The sequence below is a fragment of the Phocoena phocoena genome, chromosome 9 (assembly GCF_963924675.1).
Source record: "Phocoena phocoena chromosome 9, mPhoPho1.1, whole genome shotgun sequence".
In the NCBI taxonomy this organism is placed as follows: Eukaryota; Metazoa; Chordata; class Mammalia; order Artiodactyla; family Phocoenidae; genus Phocoena; species Phocoena phocoena.
Window position 1 is genome coordinate 89,961,321 of NC_089227.1, and position 20,685 is coordinate 89,982,005.

Here is a 20,685-nt window from a genome sequence, read left to right on the forward strand (position 1 = left end):
ACTCATCTGAACCAAGAGAATGTGGCAGAAACGGTGCTAAGCCAGTTCCAGGCTTAAGCCTTAACAGGGAGTGACAGCTTCCAACTTTGTACTTTGGAGAGCTCTGTGCTGCCCTGTGAAAGGCTGGTTATTCTGCTGGGCAGACTCTGTAGAAAGAGACAATGCTGTGTGGAAGGAGTGAGTCCTTGGACTACACGGAGAAACTGAGAGGCTCAGCCCTCCAGTGTCCCACTTGAGTCCGGTTCTCCAGCTATTTCCACTAAGAAGTCAGACATGTGAGAGAGCCATGGTGGACGTCCCAGCGCTTCAAGCTAACATCCCACGGAACAAAAGCACCGTCCAGATGAGGCCAGTCAGCCCACCAGGAGAGTCAGGAGATGATAAAATCATTGTTGTTTTAAGGCACTGGGTGGTTTGTTATGCGATCTGTAACCAAAACATTATTCATTGTGTTCATTGTCTGTGTCCCCAGCGAGAGTGTAAATTCCGTGAAAACATGGGTCGGGGGACAGGGCCCATTTTGTTCTTTGCTGCATCCCTGGCACCTATAACTGTGCTGAGCTCTTTATAAACATTTCGAATGCAAGGAAGCATAAATTAGTTAATGAATTTAAACTAGACAGAGCCTATGGGATGAAATAGATAATCACAATTTGGAAGGGAAAATGTATTCGAAGAGATTTTTAGGAATTAATCCCTAGTAATCAATATAATTGTCATAGAATTAACATTTGTTCAGACAGACTTTAGAGATGCACTTCCTAGGAGAATGGAATCCCACTTTGGATATGGTCAAATTTCTTGATAAGGATGCATTCGCTAGAAAGTCTGAATTCAATTTTCCAGCACTGGTTAAGTTGCCTAACTTAATTAATACAAACCTAAACCAGACGCTGCCAATAGAAAACTACATTAGATGGCCAAATATTGTTTAGCCTAACACAGAGGGAGGGGATTCAGAGATTCCAGAAATTCTTGATCAGAGCAGTTATACACAACTTGCCCACTTTCCTCCTGACCACATCCCAGAATAGATCACTAATAACTCTCCCTTCCTCCTTGCCAAGAGATAGCAGGTTGGCATATCTCTAAATAAATTGGTAAAAAGTTTAATTATTAGCTATGACTACCTTAAAAGCATACAAGTTTGGACTTAGGAGTCTAAAACTTATATCATTTATTACAAATATGTCAATCTGTTGGTCATTTATAATCACTGAGGTATTCATGTAATTCTCCAAGAATCTCAGAAACTGAGATACTTGAAGATTTCTTTCTCCTATATTTGATGGATCTGACAATCAAAAGACAGAGGGAAAAATGATTCTCTGTGATTAGCGTATTTTATGTAACATTTGTATCTCCACTAAGAGCAAGTTGAGTATATGGACTCAATCACTATATCTGTATACACTGTAAGGCATCCCTCCATTCCCAGGAGTTTAGGGATATGATGTCAGGACTTTCCATGTTGTCATTCTCTAATGTAAATTATATGGCTTCCATGCACATTTCCAAAGAACGAAAGAAAATATGTGGCAATAACCTAGATATATAAACTCCTCAGCCAACCCCATGAATAACTTAATGTAGTAGTTGTAATGGATATATACATAAATATATCAAAACATGTTCTGCTGGTTAAGGTTTTGTCCTTTAAAAAAATTACATTACAGAAATTAGACATAGAAAGCTAATTGTTCTTTATTTCTCTTTTTAAATTCAAAAAAGAAACACGTCAGTTTGCATTCCTTTGTGTTGAAATATTCTTGAATTACATGATTTTACTTGTGACCCAAACAGGGCTGAACATTTACTTTACTTTTGGTGCCTTATTTGGAAAATTGAAAGATTGGGAAGACGAGAAACAGTGCGGGAGGGAGTAGATTTCTAAGATCATGGTATGTTTTTCTCTGATTAAAATGTTCCATATCTTTTATTTCTAGGGGAATTAGAGTCCACATAAGTTTGAGGTAGGTATTACTTGTTGAATGCTCAGAATAACATTATGCACCTTACCCCTTGTGTAAATATATTGCAAGACTCTATATCTTCTTTGAAAAGTAGTTTGAAAATGCATCTATTTGACAAACCTGGAGCAGTTACTGTCTGCTGCTTAAATTTCCAGATACAAGGGAAAAAGTGTCCTCTGGAAGCCCAGATTGAATAGGGGAATACAGGAGAAAAACATGGTAAAATAGGGAAAAACATGAAGAGAATTTTTGTAACTCAGAAATAAACTTGTAGACAGTGAAGAGCCTGTTTTACTCCAAAGGAGAATCTAAAATTTGAATTTACTTGAGAGGGGTTGGGACATTATTCTCTGAGCTCTCGCTTTCTGATTGATTCCACTTTTAAAAGCTTAAGGGTTTCAACTAATTAAATTAAAAGCAAGCCAGAAAACAAAAAAGAGAGAGAGATTGAATGCTTTGATATTCCACATCCAAGGATGCTGATCTGCCTTATTATTTTGGGGAGAAGACTAATGTGAAGAAAGCCCTTTGCTTCACTCTATTAGAAAATCCCATGACGAAAGGTTGATAAAATTTGAATTTTTATGTTTGGGAACTATTTTAAAATAATTCAGTTTGTGAAAGACAGTATTTTATATTGCCTCATCCAGTGAATCCTAAGGCATATTTACCTTTGTTTTTCATTTAAAGAAGCTGTGAAACAAGACTTTCAGAAATATGGAACTAAGTATTACATATTATGGAAGGAAGTATGTATCTCTTATTCCTAAAGAAATATCTGTTTTCTCAATGGGGAAAGGACTGTAACTTTTCTTTCCTCAAATAAGGCTTCTTATGGTCAAGGACCCACAAATGAAATTATTTAGTTGTTTGTTTTGTTTTTTTTTTATACTCACACAGTTTAGTAGAATTTGATAACTATTCAGAGCATTCATTAAATTCTATTTGGAGTTCTGCTCCTACAAAGTTAACAAGACATTATGATGTCACTCTAGGAATATAGTGTGATAGGATTCATACAATCAGGATAAATTAGAAAGTCTACCCGAGTCCAGGTGTGGAGGCTGCAGTCACTGAATTGACTAAGGACATGTCTGGTAACTGAAGGATTGTTCTTGATGATTGGAAGGAAAACTTGTCTTCAGTCTAAGGTTGTTTAAGGAAACACAGCTGATTTGTTTCCATTTCCTTTTCCTTCCTCCAGGCTGAAAGAACACTAGGGTAAATAAGTTCATAAAACTCAGATCGACTGGGCGGAGAGAGTTGGTGGAACACTCTGTGAAATACTGAAGATGGTCTTTTTTTTCCTATTTGTGAGAGTCAGTGATTTTTGGAGTCTATCCTTTGTATTTATGTTTTCAAGACTTCAGTGAGATTTAGCAAGATGTTTAAAGCTGGGGCTGGGGTAGAATAATTCTTGAGAATTTAAGTTTAACTTCATACCCTATGCAGTGGAGATTAGCATTCCAAGCCTTGCTTTCACAGAGAATCAGGGAGTTATTATGTGACGTGTTAGGGATCATCCTCCACACAGCAGAGAACCCCTGGCTTCCTGCCACGTCCTGAACAAAGGGGGAATGCCATGGTTATTTACAGGACCATTTTTTCCTTTGGGAGGTTTTGTTCTAGTTCACCTCAGCTCATTACTGATTCATGGGCTGCTGTTTTGGCTGAATGATGATGGAGGAGCAATATTAGGGGAGAGGCTAACAAAATACGCTGTAGGCTTTCCCATCATCCCTATCCTTATAGGGTCTTTGCTGTCAAAAAAATCCCAGTCAAGATAATGCCTTCCTTTCACCTCCTCCATCCATCCCCATGAGTACTTTTCTCCTATTAAGGTTCACTTGTAAAAGAACTGCATTTGCACTTTACAAGGTACTCTGCTTTTATTAAGCACCAGTCTATAAACTGTTCCTTGTATGTGCCCAGAAGCCCATCCCTTTTTCTGCTCCCCACTGGCAGTTGGCTTTGACTTAGTGGGGAGATATGGACCCTTCCAACATGCCTAGCTCAAGCATGGAGTCTTTGACCAGATGGCAAAAATACTACAGCTTTGAAGACACTTTGGCTGCATCATTAGACCAGTTTGTAATTATTTTATGGTTAGCCCAAGGTATTGAAACCATCATTTCTGAAAGTGGACTTACAGTTATCTTGGTAGATAAGTGTTTGTTCATTGAGTCTTATCGCTTTAAAATCAGAGGCGACTTTTTCAAGAGAAATACTTTGAGGCTAATCCCAGCTGACTTCTGAGAGGTTATTTCTCTGAATAATGGAAACATAGACTTATAATATTTACTTAAAAACTGTGTTCAGAGCTCAGCAGATAAGGGAGTTAGTTGTACAGACAGTCTGTGGCACTTACATAGTAGATAATAGAGTAAGAATTATTGGCTTATAGAAACCAAGTACAGGCTACCATTTTGCCTGGTGTTACTGATTTGGACTATGCAAGCCCAAACTTATTCAAAAGAAGAAGAGCATTTTTCTGTTCTTCCAAACACTAGACTACTTTGGAACTTTTGTTTCATTCAGTAGCACCAGTCTAAACTACTATATACTGATAGAAAGTTAGAATGTATATATAGTTACAGAGCTACATCTACAGCTACATCTATATAACATTTGTGCCCAAGAGTGATTTAATTAGCTTGTATGATCAATTCTCACTGCTAACAGTTCGGATGGGTGAGTGTAGGTGACAAAGGGAGAAGGGTTACAATATCAAATTATTGCACACAAAAGCATCTTTTTTTCAGCATCACCTTGATTTATTTTCCTAGTCTTTTTTTTTTTCCTCAGATGGAAAAATAATTTCATCAAGAAAACAAATACTTCTGCCAAAGCAAAATAATTTCATGTTTTAATGCTTTTCTTTTTAAACAAGTCAACATTGAACTAGGACATGCTCTGACCCCGCTCCCCTCATTTTGCTGACTAAAATTTTTTTAAAATCCATTGGCAGAAAAAAAGATATTTTCCTCAAATAGGATGATCATATTTTATTGCTGCTTTGTTTAGTAGACATTTTTCTCAATTGGGAAAAAAAAGTCTAGGTGAAAAAATTACCTAACAAGAGAAGTAGTTTACATGGTCATAACATTTAAATTGCTGCCAAAAGAAAAAAAAATGTAAAAAAAGATTTTAAATGTAAAATATCACATAACTTCAAAAAACTTACCTCAGTTTTCTATCACTTATCATGTACTATAAGTCAACTTTCTAGATAGGATTATAGTCCTTTATTATAAGCCCCTAGTTGTACTATGGTATACATTTTTTAAAAAGCTACTACAAAATTTTTCTTTTCCTTTTGTTTCTGCCTATTGTGTACTTAAGCTATAGATAATTTTTGAATAAAAAGCCTACGGTAGATATAAATGCAATAGTTAACTGATCCTGTTTGCTGATGTCCTTTTCATGGTCCACGGAAGGTGGCGTCTTTTAGTCCAGCATCTTCTCCTGTTTCTTGCCTTCCTTTTTCTTCTTCTTAGATTCTGCTGTGATTAAAAAGAAAAGAAAGAGAAGAAAAAGCATTGCATTAGTAAGCTATGAGGGAGGGAGCCACTTGTCTTATAAATGGCCAGGAATGAAATGATTAGATACATAGAAAAAGTACGTGTGTGTGTGTGTGTGTGTGTGTGTGTGTGTGTCTGCTTTTGTGCTTTTGCCAGGAGAATGCCTATGAGCATAGGCAGGAGTAATACAGCTTACCTCCCTGTGTGAACACATATAAATGCCTGTTATCTTACTGGTTGCCCCCATTTGATAAACAACATACTGTCTGGGGTTCCTACTTAGAAAATACGAACACGGCCAGCATCTCTGAGAGAATAAGCCAGGTCACTGCTCAATGGAGAGCTACAAATGATTTCTTAGCCCCTCACTTCCCACATTCCCTTTCCATGGAGAGTTGATAAGCATTCTTTACTGACAAACATTTTCAAAGTGCTTCCACTCCTGATTTGCCCTCTGTTTATACATTTAGCCAGCTATTCATATACGAAGGACCACCTTTGAACCTACCAAACATGGAGCTTTGACTCTACAGAGACTCCTAGCCTTGGATGAAGCAAGTGGAATGTACCAACCTGGACTAAACCAGGTGAGTAAAACTATGAGGATTTAAATCAAAAGACTTTATCCTTTTCCATTCAGTCATCTGCCATCTCCCTTTTCCTAAGCACTGGAGAATGCAGTATAGAATAGGACATGTCAGCTTTGGCTCCAAAGATAAGAATGGTCAGCATCACCAGGCTAGCGAGTAAAAGGATATTGCTAAATGTTCCTAAAATACTTCCTCCATTTGGTCCACAATAGTAAAAGGATATTGCTAAACGTTCCTAAAATACTTCCTCCGTTTGGTCCACAATAGTGGCAGAAATGTATGGATTTGGGGCTGGAGCCAGACTGCTGGAGTTTAAATTCTGGCTCCATCACTAGTTACTATAAGACTCTGAGAAAGTTAATTTGTGTATCTGTGTCTCAGGTTCCTCACTTGTGAACGGGCATATGAATAGTACCACTTCGTAGGGTTCATATCCAAATTCAATGAGTTGTATAAAATCCACTGAGAACAGAACATGGCACAATGACATGTGCAGATAAAGGTAAGCAGTCATCATTAGTGTGATAATAACACTATGTAATATATGTAATATATAGTTTAAATTAGGAACATATTGACAGTTGATAAAGTATATTATACTAAAAGTTCTATTGTATTCGTTTTCATGCCACTGCATATACTTTGAAACATGACCAAGTAGTATTCCTTTATGACATGCCCACCCTTATTTTTTGTAACCTTTCTTCTTTTGCTGCTCAGTTGGCGTGTTCCCACTTTCTGTTATTATGAATAATGGTGCAATGTGTGTTTTTACAGACAAATCATTGTATGTTAAAATTCTGCCTTAGTATAAATTATTAGAAGAGGATCTACTTGATCAAAGGACAGAATGTTTTTAAAGCTCTAGGTATATACTGGCATATTTCTTTCTTGAAAGGAAGTACCAATTTAAATTTTTATCAGTAACCTATATGAGTCTGTCACAGCAAACTCGTTCTCAAAAGGCAAATAATCAAACAGGATCTCTTCTCCATCTATTCACGGGCCCTTTTAGAAATAGGATTGCCATGTGGATGGTACAAGTAAACATCCACTCCCATATCCAATATTAGGGAGATATGGAAGAAATAAGGTTGTGAGTGAGCATTGAAAGACATCAGTTTAAAGATTTCTTGAACACCTTGAGAGGAAATGTTATTCTATGAAGCAGAAGAGTAGAAAATTCTGGGATAAGCTAATCTCATTTTCTGAGCAAAATGTCTTGGTTTGATTTCTTTCTTTCACATGACCTATGGGGTAGACAGAAAACATAAAAGGAAAATTAAGAGATTAAAAAATTTGAGAGGCGCTTGAATTTTAACTGAGTCAACCTCTCTTTGCCACTGATTGAAATAAAATGGCTTTGGGTCATTAAATCGATGGAAGGAACTATTGATTAGACTAGGAAAAAGAGATCTGTACCTTCTAAGAGGTAGAATTCCTATATGAGGAAGCTATGAACACGCAGAAACGGACACTGAAGATTCAGAGGTCAAGATTAGCAGCAGACAGGGACAGCGGGAGGCGCGCCGTGGAAAGCCCTAGAGCTGACCTGTGGAGACTCATCCAATAAATCATGAAAACTGAGTGAAGGAAAGGGATCAGATTACTGACAAACAGTAACATCGCAATGTAAGTAAGTCCAAAATCTGGATACCACCAACACCCTTTTAATGCTTCATGAACCTATTTAAGGGAACTCACCTGTATTTAAGAATTAGCTCTGCCTAGTCACCTGGAAATATCTAATTCCTTGCACCATGCCAGCTGTGTCTCAGAACTGATAACAAGGCTTCCTGAATTGTAAATGTACAGCTCAGTGATCCACCAGGGATCCAGGTACTAGTTGGCTTGGCTTCCCGGCCTGGCACCATTCATTAAACTTCCCAATATTAAGTGGCACGACACAGGAAGAAATTTCTATATATTTAAAAATCAAAAGCATAATCTGTTAGATTTTTGTTCTTAAGATATTATTCTCAGATATGGTTTGGTCCAACATCTGTGTCATGATTTGTTGTTTCCTCTTCGATTTCTTATTTTGCAATGTCACTCGCTTCATCTCCTCTTTTAGGGACTCGATGCATTTCCTTCTAGGATTATGTATGGAATACATACCCACCTCTATACATACATATCCACCTGCATGCGGCTGCTACTCAGTGCTGCCCACGTGCTGACAGCTGTTCCTTCCCTCACTGCCCACCTTCCTGTTTGCTCATCAATTCTACTTCATAACAATACCTACAACTCCCTCCCAATTATCTGCCCTTCTACACATGTTTGCTTTCTGACATCAAGTAGATGTGCATAAAAAATAGTACACATCTGTGTCTAGACACAAACAAAATATGTCTGGACCCTCTGAGGAACCTCTGTTCTGCCCCCATTTACTTGGAGAGGTGACTCGGCACTTAACTACGCAGCCTCCAAATAGCAAGTTCAGCCATGAGAGCAGCAGTGAGTTAATGTGGACCTAACGGAAGATTTCATGGAGGTGAGGAAATTATTTCGTCAACCACCCAAAGCAAGCTCAGTAAAAGTCCCTAAGCGTGTCAGTTATTTTCCAAAGCGACTCTCGCTGGATCAGTAGAGGAAGCCCTTCTCCCTTCACCCAGAGACTCCTCTTTTCAGCCTCTTTCCCTCTTGTCTCTCCGTTTCCTTTTCTTTGAAGGAAAACGTTGAGATAACTATTGGCTTCTCCAACCCATCTAGGAAGGAATCATTGCTAGGATGTGCTTCCTTTATACAGTAGACATGAGTGTGATGGGGTTACTCCCTGATCTGACCTATGTGCATGTGTGTACCAGGTAGAGAGTCACCAAGTCAAACCCCTCTTTTTAGCTCAGCACATTCACATTGTCCTTATGTATCAGCTACACCTATTCATGTGTTTGAAAATGTAAAAACAACTGAAAATTTTTGTGGATTTTTCCTCTGAATTCACAAGAGAGAAGATCAGTGAAGAAAGGAATCAGAGTTGCTTCATCTGTACCTCCTTTAATCCAGGGCTTTCTCACTTGTAGATAGTTACAGAAGGAAAACAAAAAGCTCTGTGCGTGTGTGTGTATGTACGCGCACACGCATGTGTGTGTGTGTTTGCATTCACTTTCAGCTGCTAAATTTTGTCTTTTTCAGCTTTGGCCAAAAATAAAGGTTTTTAAGTGCTAAATAACATTGAAGAGAGGCAAATATAGCTAAAGCAAGTGAAACTCTTCAAACAATGTGTGATTTTACATAGGTAGCTTTGAGAATGTAGGTTATGATTATGCCCGTATATTTGCGGGTACAATAGCATGCAAATCTGATACCTGTATTAGAGACTCGGGTTATGTATGTGCTGTCATGCTTGGTGATACTGCTGGCCCTAACTCCGTCCCACGCCTCCCAGCTACTTTGCAGAACTCTAGAAGCTAGAATAGAGTGATATAATTAAATCCACGTGTCTCTCTCTCTCCCTCTCCCTCTCTCTCTCTCTCTCTCTCTCACACACACACACACACACACACACACACACACACACTCACACACACACACACACACAGAGCCTTAGATGGGGGAATGAATATGTAGGTTTCTTCTGTTCAGCAAAGCATCTGCCCCTTCTTCAGTCCTAGGCCACTCTCAACACCTTACACTTGTTGACAGTGACTTCCCCACACACAGATTAACTGCCTTCTTCTACATCAAAAGCAGAAAAGAAGACCACTTATTTCTAATATGATATTTAAATGTTTAAAAGCTTGCTTCTGCAATAGTGAAGGCATAGGTAGAAAATTTACCTTATTATACAAATATTAAAATTTATATTGTAGCCCAAGTCAGAAATGAAATGTATAATTATAAACAATAAGTAATTCCCACTTAGCACATCGTTATTTTTCTATTACCATATCTGATGTTTAATATTATATGACTGGTGTTACTGGAAACTCAAATTATGATTTATGAAAAAGGGGAAAAGCTTGAACTCTAGAATATTTAAAAGCTCGGTAAGTACAGCTCAATAAATCATTTTTTATTCACTCGCCAATGAAATTTTTTGGTATGTGTATATATATATATATATATATATATATATATATATATATATATAAAAGAATCAATTGTTTTATATATATAATATATATTATATATATATATTATATATTTATATATATAATATTTATATATTTATATATATTATATATATATGAATCAGTCATTATGGGCTGAATTATGTCCCCCTCAAAAATTCATGTTAAATTCCTAACCCCGATACCTCAGAGTGTGAACATATTTGGAGACAAGGGTCTTTACAGAGGTAATTCAGTTAAAATGAGGTCATTGGAGTGGGCCCTAAGGAAATTTGGACACAGATATGCACAGGGGGAAAACGATGGAAGGCACAGGGAGAGGACAGCCATCTATGAACCAAGAAAAGAGGCCTGGAATAGACCCTTCCCTCATGGCGTTCAGATGGAACCAACCCTCCTGAAACCTTGATCTCAGACTTCTAACCTCCAGAATTGTGAAAAAATTAATTTCTGTTGTTTACGGTACTTTGTTACAGCAGTGCTAGCAAGCTAATACAGCAGTGAACTAGACTTCACACTAGTTTTCATTTTTGTATATCCTTCGGATCACCCTCATTAGCTGTAGAGATGCAAAATATACGTGTTTATTCTTATGTTTTAAAAACATCTGTTCCCCACATTTTAAATAACATCATTTGAATATGTGACTTTGGCACTGCACACTCTAGGACTTTAAGCTCATTAATGGTTTCACGATGCTCTCTGCATTAATCCACTCACCCGTCTCCACCCTTGGACTCCAGATTTCCAGCAGGTGAGCTACGTTTCCCATTACTTGATTCCTTCCACCCCCATCCACCCAACGCCCTGTCTACAGCAGCAGCAAAGGTTAGATCTGAGGAGATTCCTGTCGACTTCTCTACATTTTTTTAGACAGCAGCCTTCACAGCAACTTAATTTATTACTCTTGTGCATCTGGGCAAAGACCTGAAAATAAAGTTGTCCTGTTTTCTGTAGAATGAAAATAATTCCTGCAATTATTTTTGCCTTGCAAAAGCAAGTGCTGTGAATGCGTGAACCTGCGGCAGAGAGCTCTGGGCCTTGCCCACTGTGTGACCCAGAAGGAGGACACCAGAAAAATGTTTACCTGCTTCCTGCCCTCTGGATTTCTGATGAGCTCTCTACAGATACTGTTCTTTCCTCCTGAAAAAGTCTTCTTTTCTCTTCCCTGTCTGTGCGCTGAGCAACAGCCAGCCCGCTTTGATTTCCCTGTAGGTTCCTGAAGGCTTTGCATCAGGACCGAGCTGGCTGGAGTCGCGGATAGCATGCAGAGTATCTCTGCCAGCAGCACTTGTCACCAGGACGCCGGTGCCGTGGATCCTGGGAAAGCACCAGCATCTCTACGAATCTCACAGTGGAGAGAAGGTAGCCCTGAATCCAGCCCTGGGTCGAGCCTTGGAGGCCACGGAGTGTAACAGGGTGCATTGCACTGCTGTGTCTTACTCTGGAGGAACTCAACCCCTTTAGAGGACCCCAGCTCGAGAATTGCAGCACTAAAAGCTATCATTTGCTCCCATCCAATCATTACACAAAGACAAGCTTGAGTCAAAAATTATCTGACATGACTCAATCGTAAATGACACCAAACGCGCTTATACCGATGTTTTAGAATTATCGTTAAAACAGAAACCAAAACTATTCATTTATTTTACAATACCCAAAGAGATCCCATAGGAAGCACTCAGTTTAGGAAGAACTGGTATAATAGAAAAGAACTCTGGACACAGTCCTGACTTCAAGTTCAAGCCTGACCCCTCACTGGCTAGTGACCTTGTGCAGGTTGCAACCTTAGTGTCCTCCTTTGTAAAATGCGAACCAAACTCCTTGGGGCTTTGGTGGGGACCGAGTGAGACAATGCATGCTAAGGGCTTAGTATGGTGCCTGTCACGTTGTAAATACTCAATAAATAGCAACTACTTTTGTGATGCTCAAGAAATGCTGATGATAATAGCTAAAACCTAAAACACAAAGCAAAAGTTAGAAAGGAGGAATGCAGAAGCTTCAGGGGGAAATAAAAAGAAGGTCTCTCAACCCAGTATCTAATTAGTGCAAACATTGTTCTATTATGCAGCCTTCCTTGATGCTAATTATTACGTAGCTGTTTTGTGTGTGCACAGCTAATGAGCCTCTGAGCACGGAATTTACCAAGGGAGATGGAAGCAGACACACAGCATGAAGTAAACTCTACGAGCATTTATAGTTCCTGGTCCTCACGTCTGTCCCAGCCATTAGAAACAAAAATTTTTTAATAAGGATGGGAGTAAAACACCCAGGTGACTCTTCTTCCAGGTGAGTGTCCTGTGCTTTAACTGTGATTTCTCTATACATTTTTTGGCAGCCAATGAATGAATGATGTGCTCTAGCGAGCCAGACCAGGACAGTTTAGTTGGACACATCATTCATTCATCAATTCGGTACTATATGTTGAGCTCCTCTCAGGGACTAGGGACATGAGATGTGGTAACTTGCAAAGGGGAATGGGTTGTGGCTCCTGACCTCAAGAGGTTCAGGGTAGGGCAAGGCAGACATGCACTCACGGCAGAGGCAGGGATGAAAGTCTTATCAGAGGAGCCAGCCCTCGGAGAAAAGGCAGCGCCTCAAGGCTCGGGAAGGGAAGTCTGTCAAGTTCTCATATTGATCTCTTTTCTAATCCTTGAACAAAACAAGCTCTTTTTGGCCTCAGGACTTTGAACTTCCCCTTGTTTCATTTAGAACATTAGTATGGCTAGCTGCTCTATGTCTTCAAGTCCAAGTTCAAAAGTTACCCCTCAAAGGAGCTTTCCCCAGTTTCTCTATCTAACTTAGCCCCCAGCCCCCTTCCCTTTTGGTCACTCGGACAGTTGGCTCTTTAGATTTTAAGACCACTTACTCTAATATGTAGTTCTAATTTTAATTACTAGTTATTTATTTTGGTCACTGTTATCTACCCACCACCACCACTAGAACATAGCAGTAAGAGGGAAGGACACTTGTTTAATATCAGTAGCACCTAACATACAACCTTTACCACTATAGGCTCTTAATAGATTTTATAAATAAATGAATAAATTGGAAACAATGCCAAGGGACAGCATGCTGCTCTCCTTCATAGCCTTTGTGCTCTGAGCAGTCCACTGGGATGTATCCTCCTGTTTTTCCTGTTGCACTATAGGTCTGTACAGGTCACTGATTTATCCCTGGTGCTAACTCTAGCCTATAGAACCCACTCCATAAATACTTGCTCAGTGAACGAGCTGGGTTTTACAGAATGAAATGTATGAAGTATAGAAGAAGGAGAACAAGTTCCAGGTTTCTACAACCATAGGTGCAGAGAAATGGACATATAAGAGTTCATGGCCCGTTCGGCCATCTCTGGGAGTTTGATGTGGCTAAGGCAGAGTATACAGGCAATGCCAGGAACAAGGATCTGGCAGGAGCCAAACTGGATGATCACGTCCTGCTAACGAGCCAGGATCTGATTCTGTTGCTGGTGGAAGTGAGGATAAAAGAGGGATTTTAGGAAGAATAAGTGGGTCTGAAATTCATTACCTTTCTTAGATAAGAAACTGAGATGCCCATGTTGCATAGATACAGGGGTAGGAGCTGTACATAATGCAGGAGATCTAGAGTCAGGCTGCCTTGTATTTAAGTCCTGGCTCCTCTGCCTATTAGCTGTATCACCTTACGCTAGGCATCTCACTTCTCTAAGCCATAGTTTCCTTATACATAAAATTGGGGATGATCATAGTAACTATTTCACAGAGTTTTTGTGAATATTCAATGACACAATGTGTGAGCAATGTACCCAGCTATAATCAAAACCTACTAGGCTCTCATGAAATATGAACTGTAATTACTATCATTGTAATCACCATAATTCTCTTGCCTGAAAAGGTGCTGAGGGAAACCCCCACCTCAAGAAATCCATTTGGAAGGAAGGAAACAGTCTGAAAAACACTGCACATTTATCAGGCATTTTTACATAAATTACTTCACCTTTACAATAGTGCTATGAGATATTCATTGAAGACTTTAGTTTACAGAAGACAAAACAGATATTCTAATAAGAAAGTTGCAGAATTAGATTTTCTCACTTCAAGAACAGTATCATGGATGGGAAATAAAATAGACATTCAAAGATTTCCACAAGCAGAATAAAAAAGAAATGAAAACCTTGAGGCCAAACTGAATAAGAGCGTTTCCCTCTGATCAAAAAGAACAAAATCCCCATAAGATGCCCCAGGCTGCCTCTTTCTGGTCAAATACAAGGGCAGCAGCCATGAACCGCATCAGGGGTCTTAGAGGTGAGGGAGCACGTTCCAGGCTGGCCTGCAGTGGGATTCTGTGCGTTCACCTCTCTCAGCACAGTTAAAAGTCTGTCAGCCTAGCAAAGCTCATCCACAGAGGGCTGCATGCTCAATCCCAAGGGATGTCAGAGCCCAGAAAATAGAAAGAAATGTTGGGGAGCATCTTTTATCTTTAAAAGAACTAACAAAAGAATCTACTTAGCGGGAGAGAATTGAGAATGCTGGGAATATCACTTTACTGACCCCCTTTCCCATTTAATGATCAGTTGCTAAATGCTGTGTCCTGCACACAGCTGAATCTCGCACTTAAATGGTTGCTGTCCTTTTGATCTTTAAAGATGAATTGCCAAACCTGAGAGGGCTAGGAAATCATCCAAAAAGAGAGAGCAGCGACATGGCAAAACTTTTAGAAAGGCCTGGGAAGAACTAAAAGGAATTAGGGTTATCGAGAGCAGGGAAGTTTAACAAGGACTTGGTACCAGCAGAGCATGAATTGGTGGACAGGACAGCAAGAGGGATTAACACTCTTGCCTGGACCACTTGTGCACAGACGTCCATCCATGTGCTTCTCCCTCTGCCCACCCCAGAAACCATTTGTGAATACCCTTCTGTCAGGCAAACTCGGAAGCAGATATATGCCAAACTGGCCTGTCAGTATCAAAAGGAGTTTCACAATACTTCACAATATTTATGTATCTTGTTTATAAAGCAACTAATAATTTCCAGGTCAATCATAACTCAAGATTCTAGAACGATCCAAGATGGTCATTAGGCTATATCATTTGTGGCACCTATAGGAAAATCTCAGTTCACCTAGGTGCCTTCCACACAAGCCCCCACCTTGGCCTCATCTTTGACTCTGCACTCTGGTGATAGCTACCAGCAGCCTGCTCCCCTGGGCTGTACCTGCTCCCGCAGACAGCACTGCCTGGAGGACCACAGCTTCCCCACAGAAGGGCCCATCCTGAGTCCCATTCAGCTCGGCCATCTTCTAATTCTACAGTGAGTCCATCCTCCAGGGGGACCACTGAGAAACACTTGTGTCTTGGAGAACAGTGATTTGCCCTCCGAAGGGTTCTCTGCTCTGATCTTTGATATAGCACTGTCAGCCCAGACTGGCCACAGCTCAATTATTCCTGTGCGTTATTTTCAGACTGAAATGATTCAACAAAGAATGACTGGTGGTTCCAAGAAGGAAAGACCTCACTCTCTCTACAGTTGAGTACTCAACTGATCCAATATGATTACTCTGGGCAGCTTTCTCTCCAAGAAATGTCATCAATGCCTCTTCTAGACCGACAGGAGAGAAGGGTAGGTCTGATGATATACGCCAACACATACTCCCTGAAGGATCACTTACTGAAGAGCAATTCAAATCCCTTTCAGCTTCTCTTCTCATATTTACAGGCAGAGTTTGGAAAGTTATAGACATTTCCCAGACGCTCTTACAACAGAATTTTATGTGACCTACTTTCTACCATGCAGGCACTCTTAAATGAGTCTTAGAGGGAGAAGTGAACAAGTAGAAAATAAGGCCGAATTTGGGGATATTGGACATTTTGGCAAGAAAGGAGGTGGATGTGTCTGGTTTTAGGGGTACAGGGAAGGTGAAGTTTCCAGTGTCCAATTCTTAGTATTATATGTGCTGAGCAGTGGGTAATTTCAACAAGAGGGTCTCTGCTCTATCAGTCCCGTATGGTGTGATTTCTCTTGAATCTCTTGCCTTCTCTGCAATGTTGATGGATCCAAGTCAAATCCTCTGGCCCTTGCAGAGATTGTGTGAGCTATATAATACTCTTCAATCAACCCCTTCCTGCTTCATTAGCTAGAAAAGATCTTGCTGCGGCTAAAAACTCTGACAGATACGGGATTTTCTCAATGACAAATTTTAATTAATGCTCTCAATCTCTTTTCCTAAGAAATTAAAATCTCAAGAGCCCACACAATTGCTCACCAATGTCTCCCTGCCGGATTCTGGCAGCAATTAAGCAAATTCCAGTTGTAACCTTTCAGTCAATCAATGACCTTCCCCAGAGCAATCTGTCCCGTCCCCAGGAAAGCTACATTCCAATTTTGCATCTTTCAACTCTTATGTCTACATTAGAACATCAGTAGTCTCCCTTCCTCTGTGTATGTAATATAGAAGTGAATGACTAAAACCTCTCTTCAGATTAAGTGGGATTCCAACACAAGAGAACCTTTAGATAAGGATTTCCAACCTGATATCTGGTATCACTGAAAGTGTGGACCAAGGCTAGAGAACAGAGTTTGTACAATATTGACACAGCCATAGGAAGGACCGCTTCTCCACCTCAAAAGGTAATGCTGTTAGAATGGAGTGTAATGAATTTTAAGACAATTTTTAACCAAAGCAAGTGGGATATTTAGTAATTTAGTAATTTCCCAAAGTTTAGATGGCAATTCTAGATATTAAGCGCCTCCTCTCCCCAAGCACGTCTTTTTTTCTCCCCCAGTACTTTATTTTATTTTATTTTATTTTAATTGGAGTATAATTGTTTTACAATGTTGTGTTAGTTTCTGCTATACAATGAAATGAATCAGCTATATGTATACATATCTCCCCTCTCTCTTGGACCTCCCTCCCATTCCCCCCCCCCCACCATCCCGTCCATATAGGTCATCACAGAGAACTGAGCTGAGCTCCCTGTGCTATACTGCAGGTTCCCACTAGCTATCTATTTTACACATGGTAGTGTATTTATGTCAAAACTAATCTCCCAATTCATCCCACCCTCCCCCTCTCCCACTGTGTCCATGCGTCCGTTCTCTCCTCTCCCCAAGCAAGTCTTTTAATCTTTTAGCCTTTTTAATAATCAAGTCACAACGATTATCCCACAAGGGGGATGTTTCCCCATCTTTCCTCGATTTCATGCTGGGTTGTCACAGCCTTCCCAACATCTTCATATTCCATTCTAAAATTTAAACAGCATGTTTTTCACACTGAAAATCATGCACTTTGCATATTGATCCACTACCATTTCCCAAAACAAGAGGCCAGTAACCGAGCAAAAGAGTTTTATAAAACAAAAAAAAACAGACAAAAAAATCCCAGAACCTGATGATGTGTTTCATGAGGAGGATAATGATGTGTGGCGAAAAAAAGGTACATGCTAGCTATAAGGTCGGTGACTGGGTTTAAAAAGGCAGACTAATGATGTCAAAAGAGCACAAAGCCTGGAACTGATTCTGCTACTCAACAAGAGGGGGACTTGGATGAATCACTGATTTTTTTTTGTCCTCATTTGTTACATGAGGGTCCCATCAATCACAGGCAAGGTCCCTAGAAGCTCTACCATGTAATGAGTCTAGGAATTGAGATTTATCTAATACTACCAGAGTTTCATGAGTTTGTAAAACCTAGTGGCAGCACGGTGCAATTGAAGAGGCAGTGGGTCTTCTGAGTCAGTCTGACTTTGAATTTGAATCCTGGTTTCAACACTTACAAGCTGTGAAACCTCGGGCAAATTGCTTAACCTCTCTGAGCCTGTATTTTCTTATATATAAAGTAGGATAAATAAAATGCACTACATAGTGTTGCTTTGAAGCTTAAATTAAGCTTCAAGTTAAATTAAATGATGAGGTAAAAAGGAACGAAATTGGGTCATTTGTAGAGACGTGGATGGACCTCGAGTCTGGCCTTCAGAGTGAAGTAAGTCAGAAAGAGAAAAACAAATATCGTATATTAACGCATATATGTGGAATCTAGAAAAATGGTACAGATGAACTGGTTTGCAAGAAGGAAATAGAGACACAGATGTAGAGAACAAACGTATGGACACAAAGGGGTGAAGGGGGGGTGGGATGAATTGGGAGATTGGGATTGACATATATGCACTAAGGCGTATAAAACAGATCCCTAATGAGAACCCGCTGTATAGCACAGAGAACTCCACTTCGCTGTACAGTAGAAACTAACACAACATTGTAAAACAACTATATCCCGATAAAAAAAATAATAAAATAAATTAAATGATGAGGAGTGCCTATGACAGTGCCCGAGTCAAAATTAGCGGGTCCCCTACCTCCCTCTGTCTTTTTCATGTCCTCAGCTAAAATAGGAGAGAGCACTGATGACTTAGTCTTTCCTGAATAAAGGAAGAAACTAATTTATTATTATATAACTTTGAGAAAAATTTGCTTAAATGACTTCTTTACCACAGCTTCCACCAGTCTTTGGTGGATCTAGTGTACAAAACCTTTTTCTCCTCTTTTAGCATTTATTTATTTTACAAGTATTTATCCAGCACTTAACTATGTGCTACTCCATGTTCTAAGCAAAAGGGATACAGTGGAGAACAAAATAGACCAGGTCCCCATCCTCCTGAAACTTATGTTCTGGGAGATGTCTTTCATAACAAGTTTAGAAATAATGTCCTGGAAATTGTCTTCTTCCGTTTGGGCATCATCCTGCACATCAGTATTGGGCTTTACAAACCTCACCTTCTCCTATTTCAAAGGAAGATAAACTCATGGAGGTTACCTTATACTCACGTGAGATTAAGTGAGCAATCTGCAGGGTATAAAAGAGAACATGAATTTAGAGTCAACCAAATGTGGACTCTGTCATTTATTAGAGACGTAACCCTGGGCAAATATTGAATAAATTAACCAGGGTTCCTCAGTTTCCTTCATACCACTATTTACTTGCAAGGATATATGGAATTTTTATGAGATAATATATGTAAAACACTTAAAGCAAGGCGTGAGATTAGAAACAGAGCAATACTAATCATAATAGAGATCCCATCTTAGTACTTGTTTTTTCCATTGATCAGAAATAGGGGAGCTATCTTAAGTGCAGAAGTTCACACAGGGAAAGCTGCAATATCCATTCATGATTATTTGAGAAAAATGGTATAAATGTACATGAAACCCACACATGCCACCTGTTACATTTTACTTAAACCAGGAAACGTATGTCATGGAAAGTGTGAGTGAATCCCATTAAGAAAACCTTCTATCTGACATGTCTCCCTAGCTCAACTCGTAGGATAAGATTATTCTTTGTGCAGAGTTCCTGGTGCCAAAACAGGATTCATAGAACCCTCCACTGTTGAGAGGGAAAAGATTAGTTTTAACAAAGGTATGTTATGCACAAAAAGAAGATTACATTTTAATGACCTACGAAATGCATAACTGGTAATGTTGTGAAACACAGACCTCAGGGTAATTCCATTTTCAATTAATTATCTACCTTAATTTTTGACATAAAAAATTACAGAATGTCTACACACTTGAAATATTTTTACCACTATTTTTCAAGCCTGAATCAGACTTTTAACCTTCATTACATATCACTAAATGGGAAATGTAAAACGGTGAACTATTCACCAGTCCAATTAAAAAGGAGCCTCACTTAATGTATTTATCAAATATTCTGAGGAGTCTTTTTTAATCACATTCCCATTTTGTCCGATAGATTCCAAACTTTTCAACATTCCCCATATTCACCCAGCCCCACCATCATCCACCACCTACTTAATCACGATCCCATTTGTTTCCTCCCCATCCATTAAGCTGCAGTTTCTCTCACCGCAGGAGAGAACAAGGATGGCATGTGTGCTTGTGTGTGTGTGTGTGTGTGTGTGTGTGTGTCTATGAATTTCACACTAGGGCAGTAAGTCTCAATTTTAGTTGATACTGAAATCTCCTAAAGAACATTTTAATTTTCAAAATGACCGATGCTGATTTAGTTGGTCTGGGTCATACTTGGGTACTGGGACTTTTATAAGTTCCCATAGAAAATTGTGTGTACAGTCCAGGTTGAGAACCACTGGACTGGAACACAGAGACGTCTTCAATCCCTTTTCTTTTCCCACTCTATATTTATGCTGAAGATGTTGGTTCTCTGCCTAGGTTAAAAATCAGTTACTTTGAAAACTGTATCTGTTAGTTCTTCCACTTTGGGGACTATCTCACTGAATAGATAAGGCCACTGATTTCCATTAGATCTGTGTAGTTGTCTCCAGATGAGTGACATTTGTACAGTTGGCACACGAACTCAGTGCCCTGACCCTAGCTCCACGTCATGCCTTCCAGATATGCACTACAGTCAGCAGAGGCTTCCCTGCTCTGGAAAGAGCAGCCTGAATCCTAGACATTCACCTACAGGTCCACCCTGCTTCTAGCCATCCTGAAGCGGGAGGTAACCATTTCTATGGACCACCTCATCAGAGGCTAAAAGAGTGAGGCCTGTGAAAGGGGTCCTTCCTGACCAT

The 20,685-nt window shown here is 39.6% G+C and overlaps 1 protein-coding gene across 2 annotated transcripts in view; it reads right to left on the reverse strand.

Annotated features, from left to right (window-relative positions):
* Positions 1–4,733: 4,733 nt before the first annotated feature.
* PTN (pleiotrophin) overlaps positions 4,734–20,685 on the reverse strand; it is a 94,785-nt gene continuing 78,833 nt past the window's right edge. Inside the window, exon 5 of one of the 2 annotated variants that reach the window (XM_065883834.1) lies at positions 4,734–5,476. In XM_065883834.1, the coding sequence (XP_065739906.1) occupies positions 5,421–5,476 (56 nt within the window). In that variant the 3' untranslated portion in view covers positions 4,734–5,420. The remainder of the gene's footprint in view (positions 5,477–20,685) is intronic. The other variant, XM_065883835.1, reaches the window with a different exon arrangement.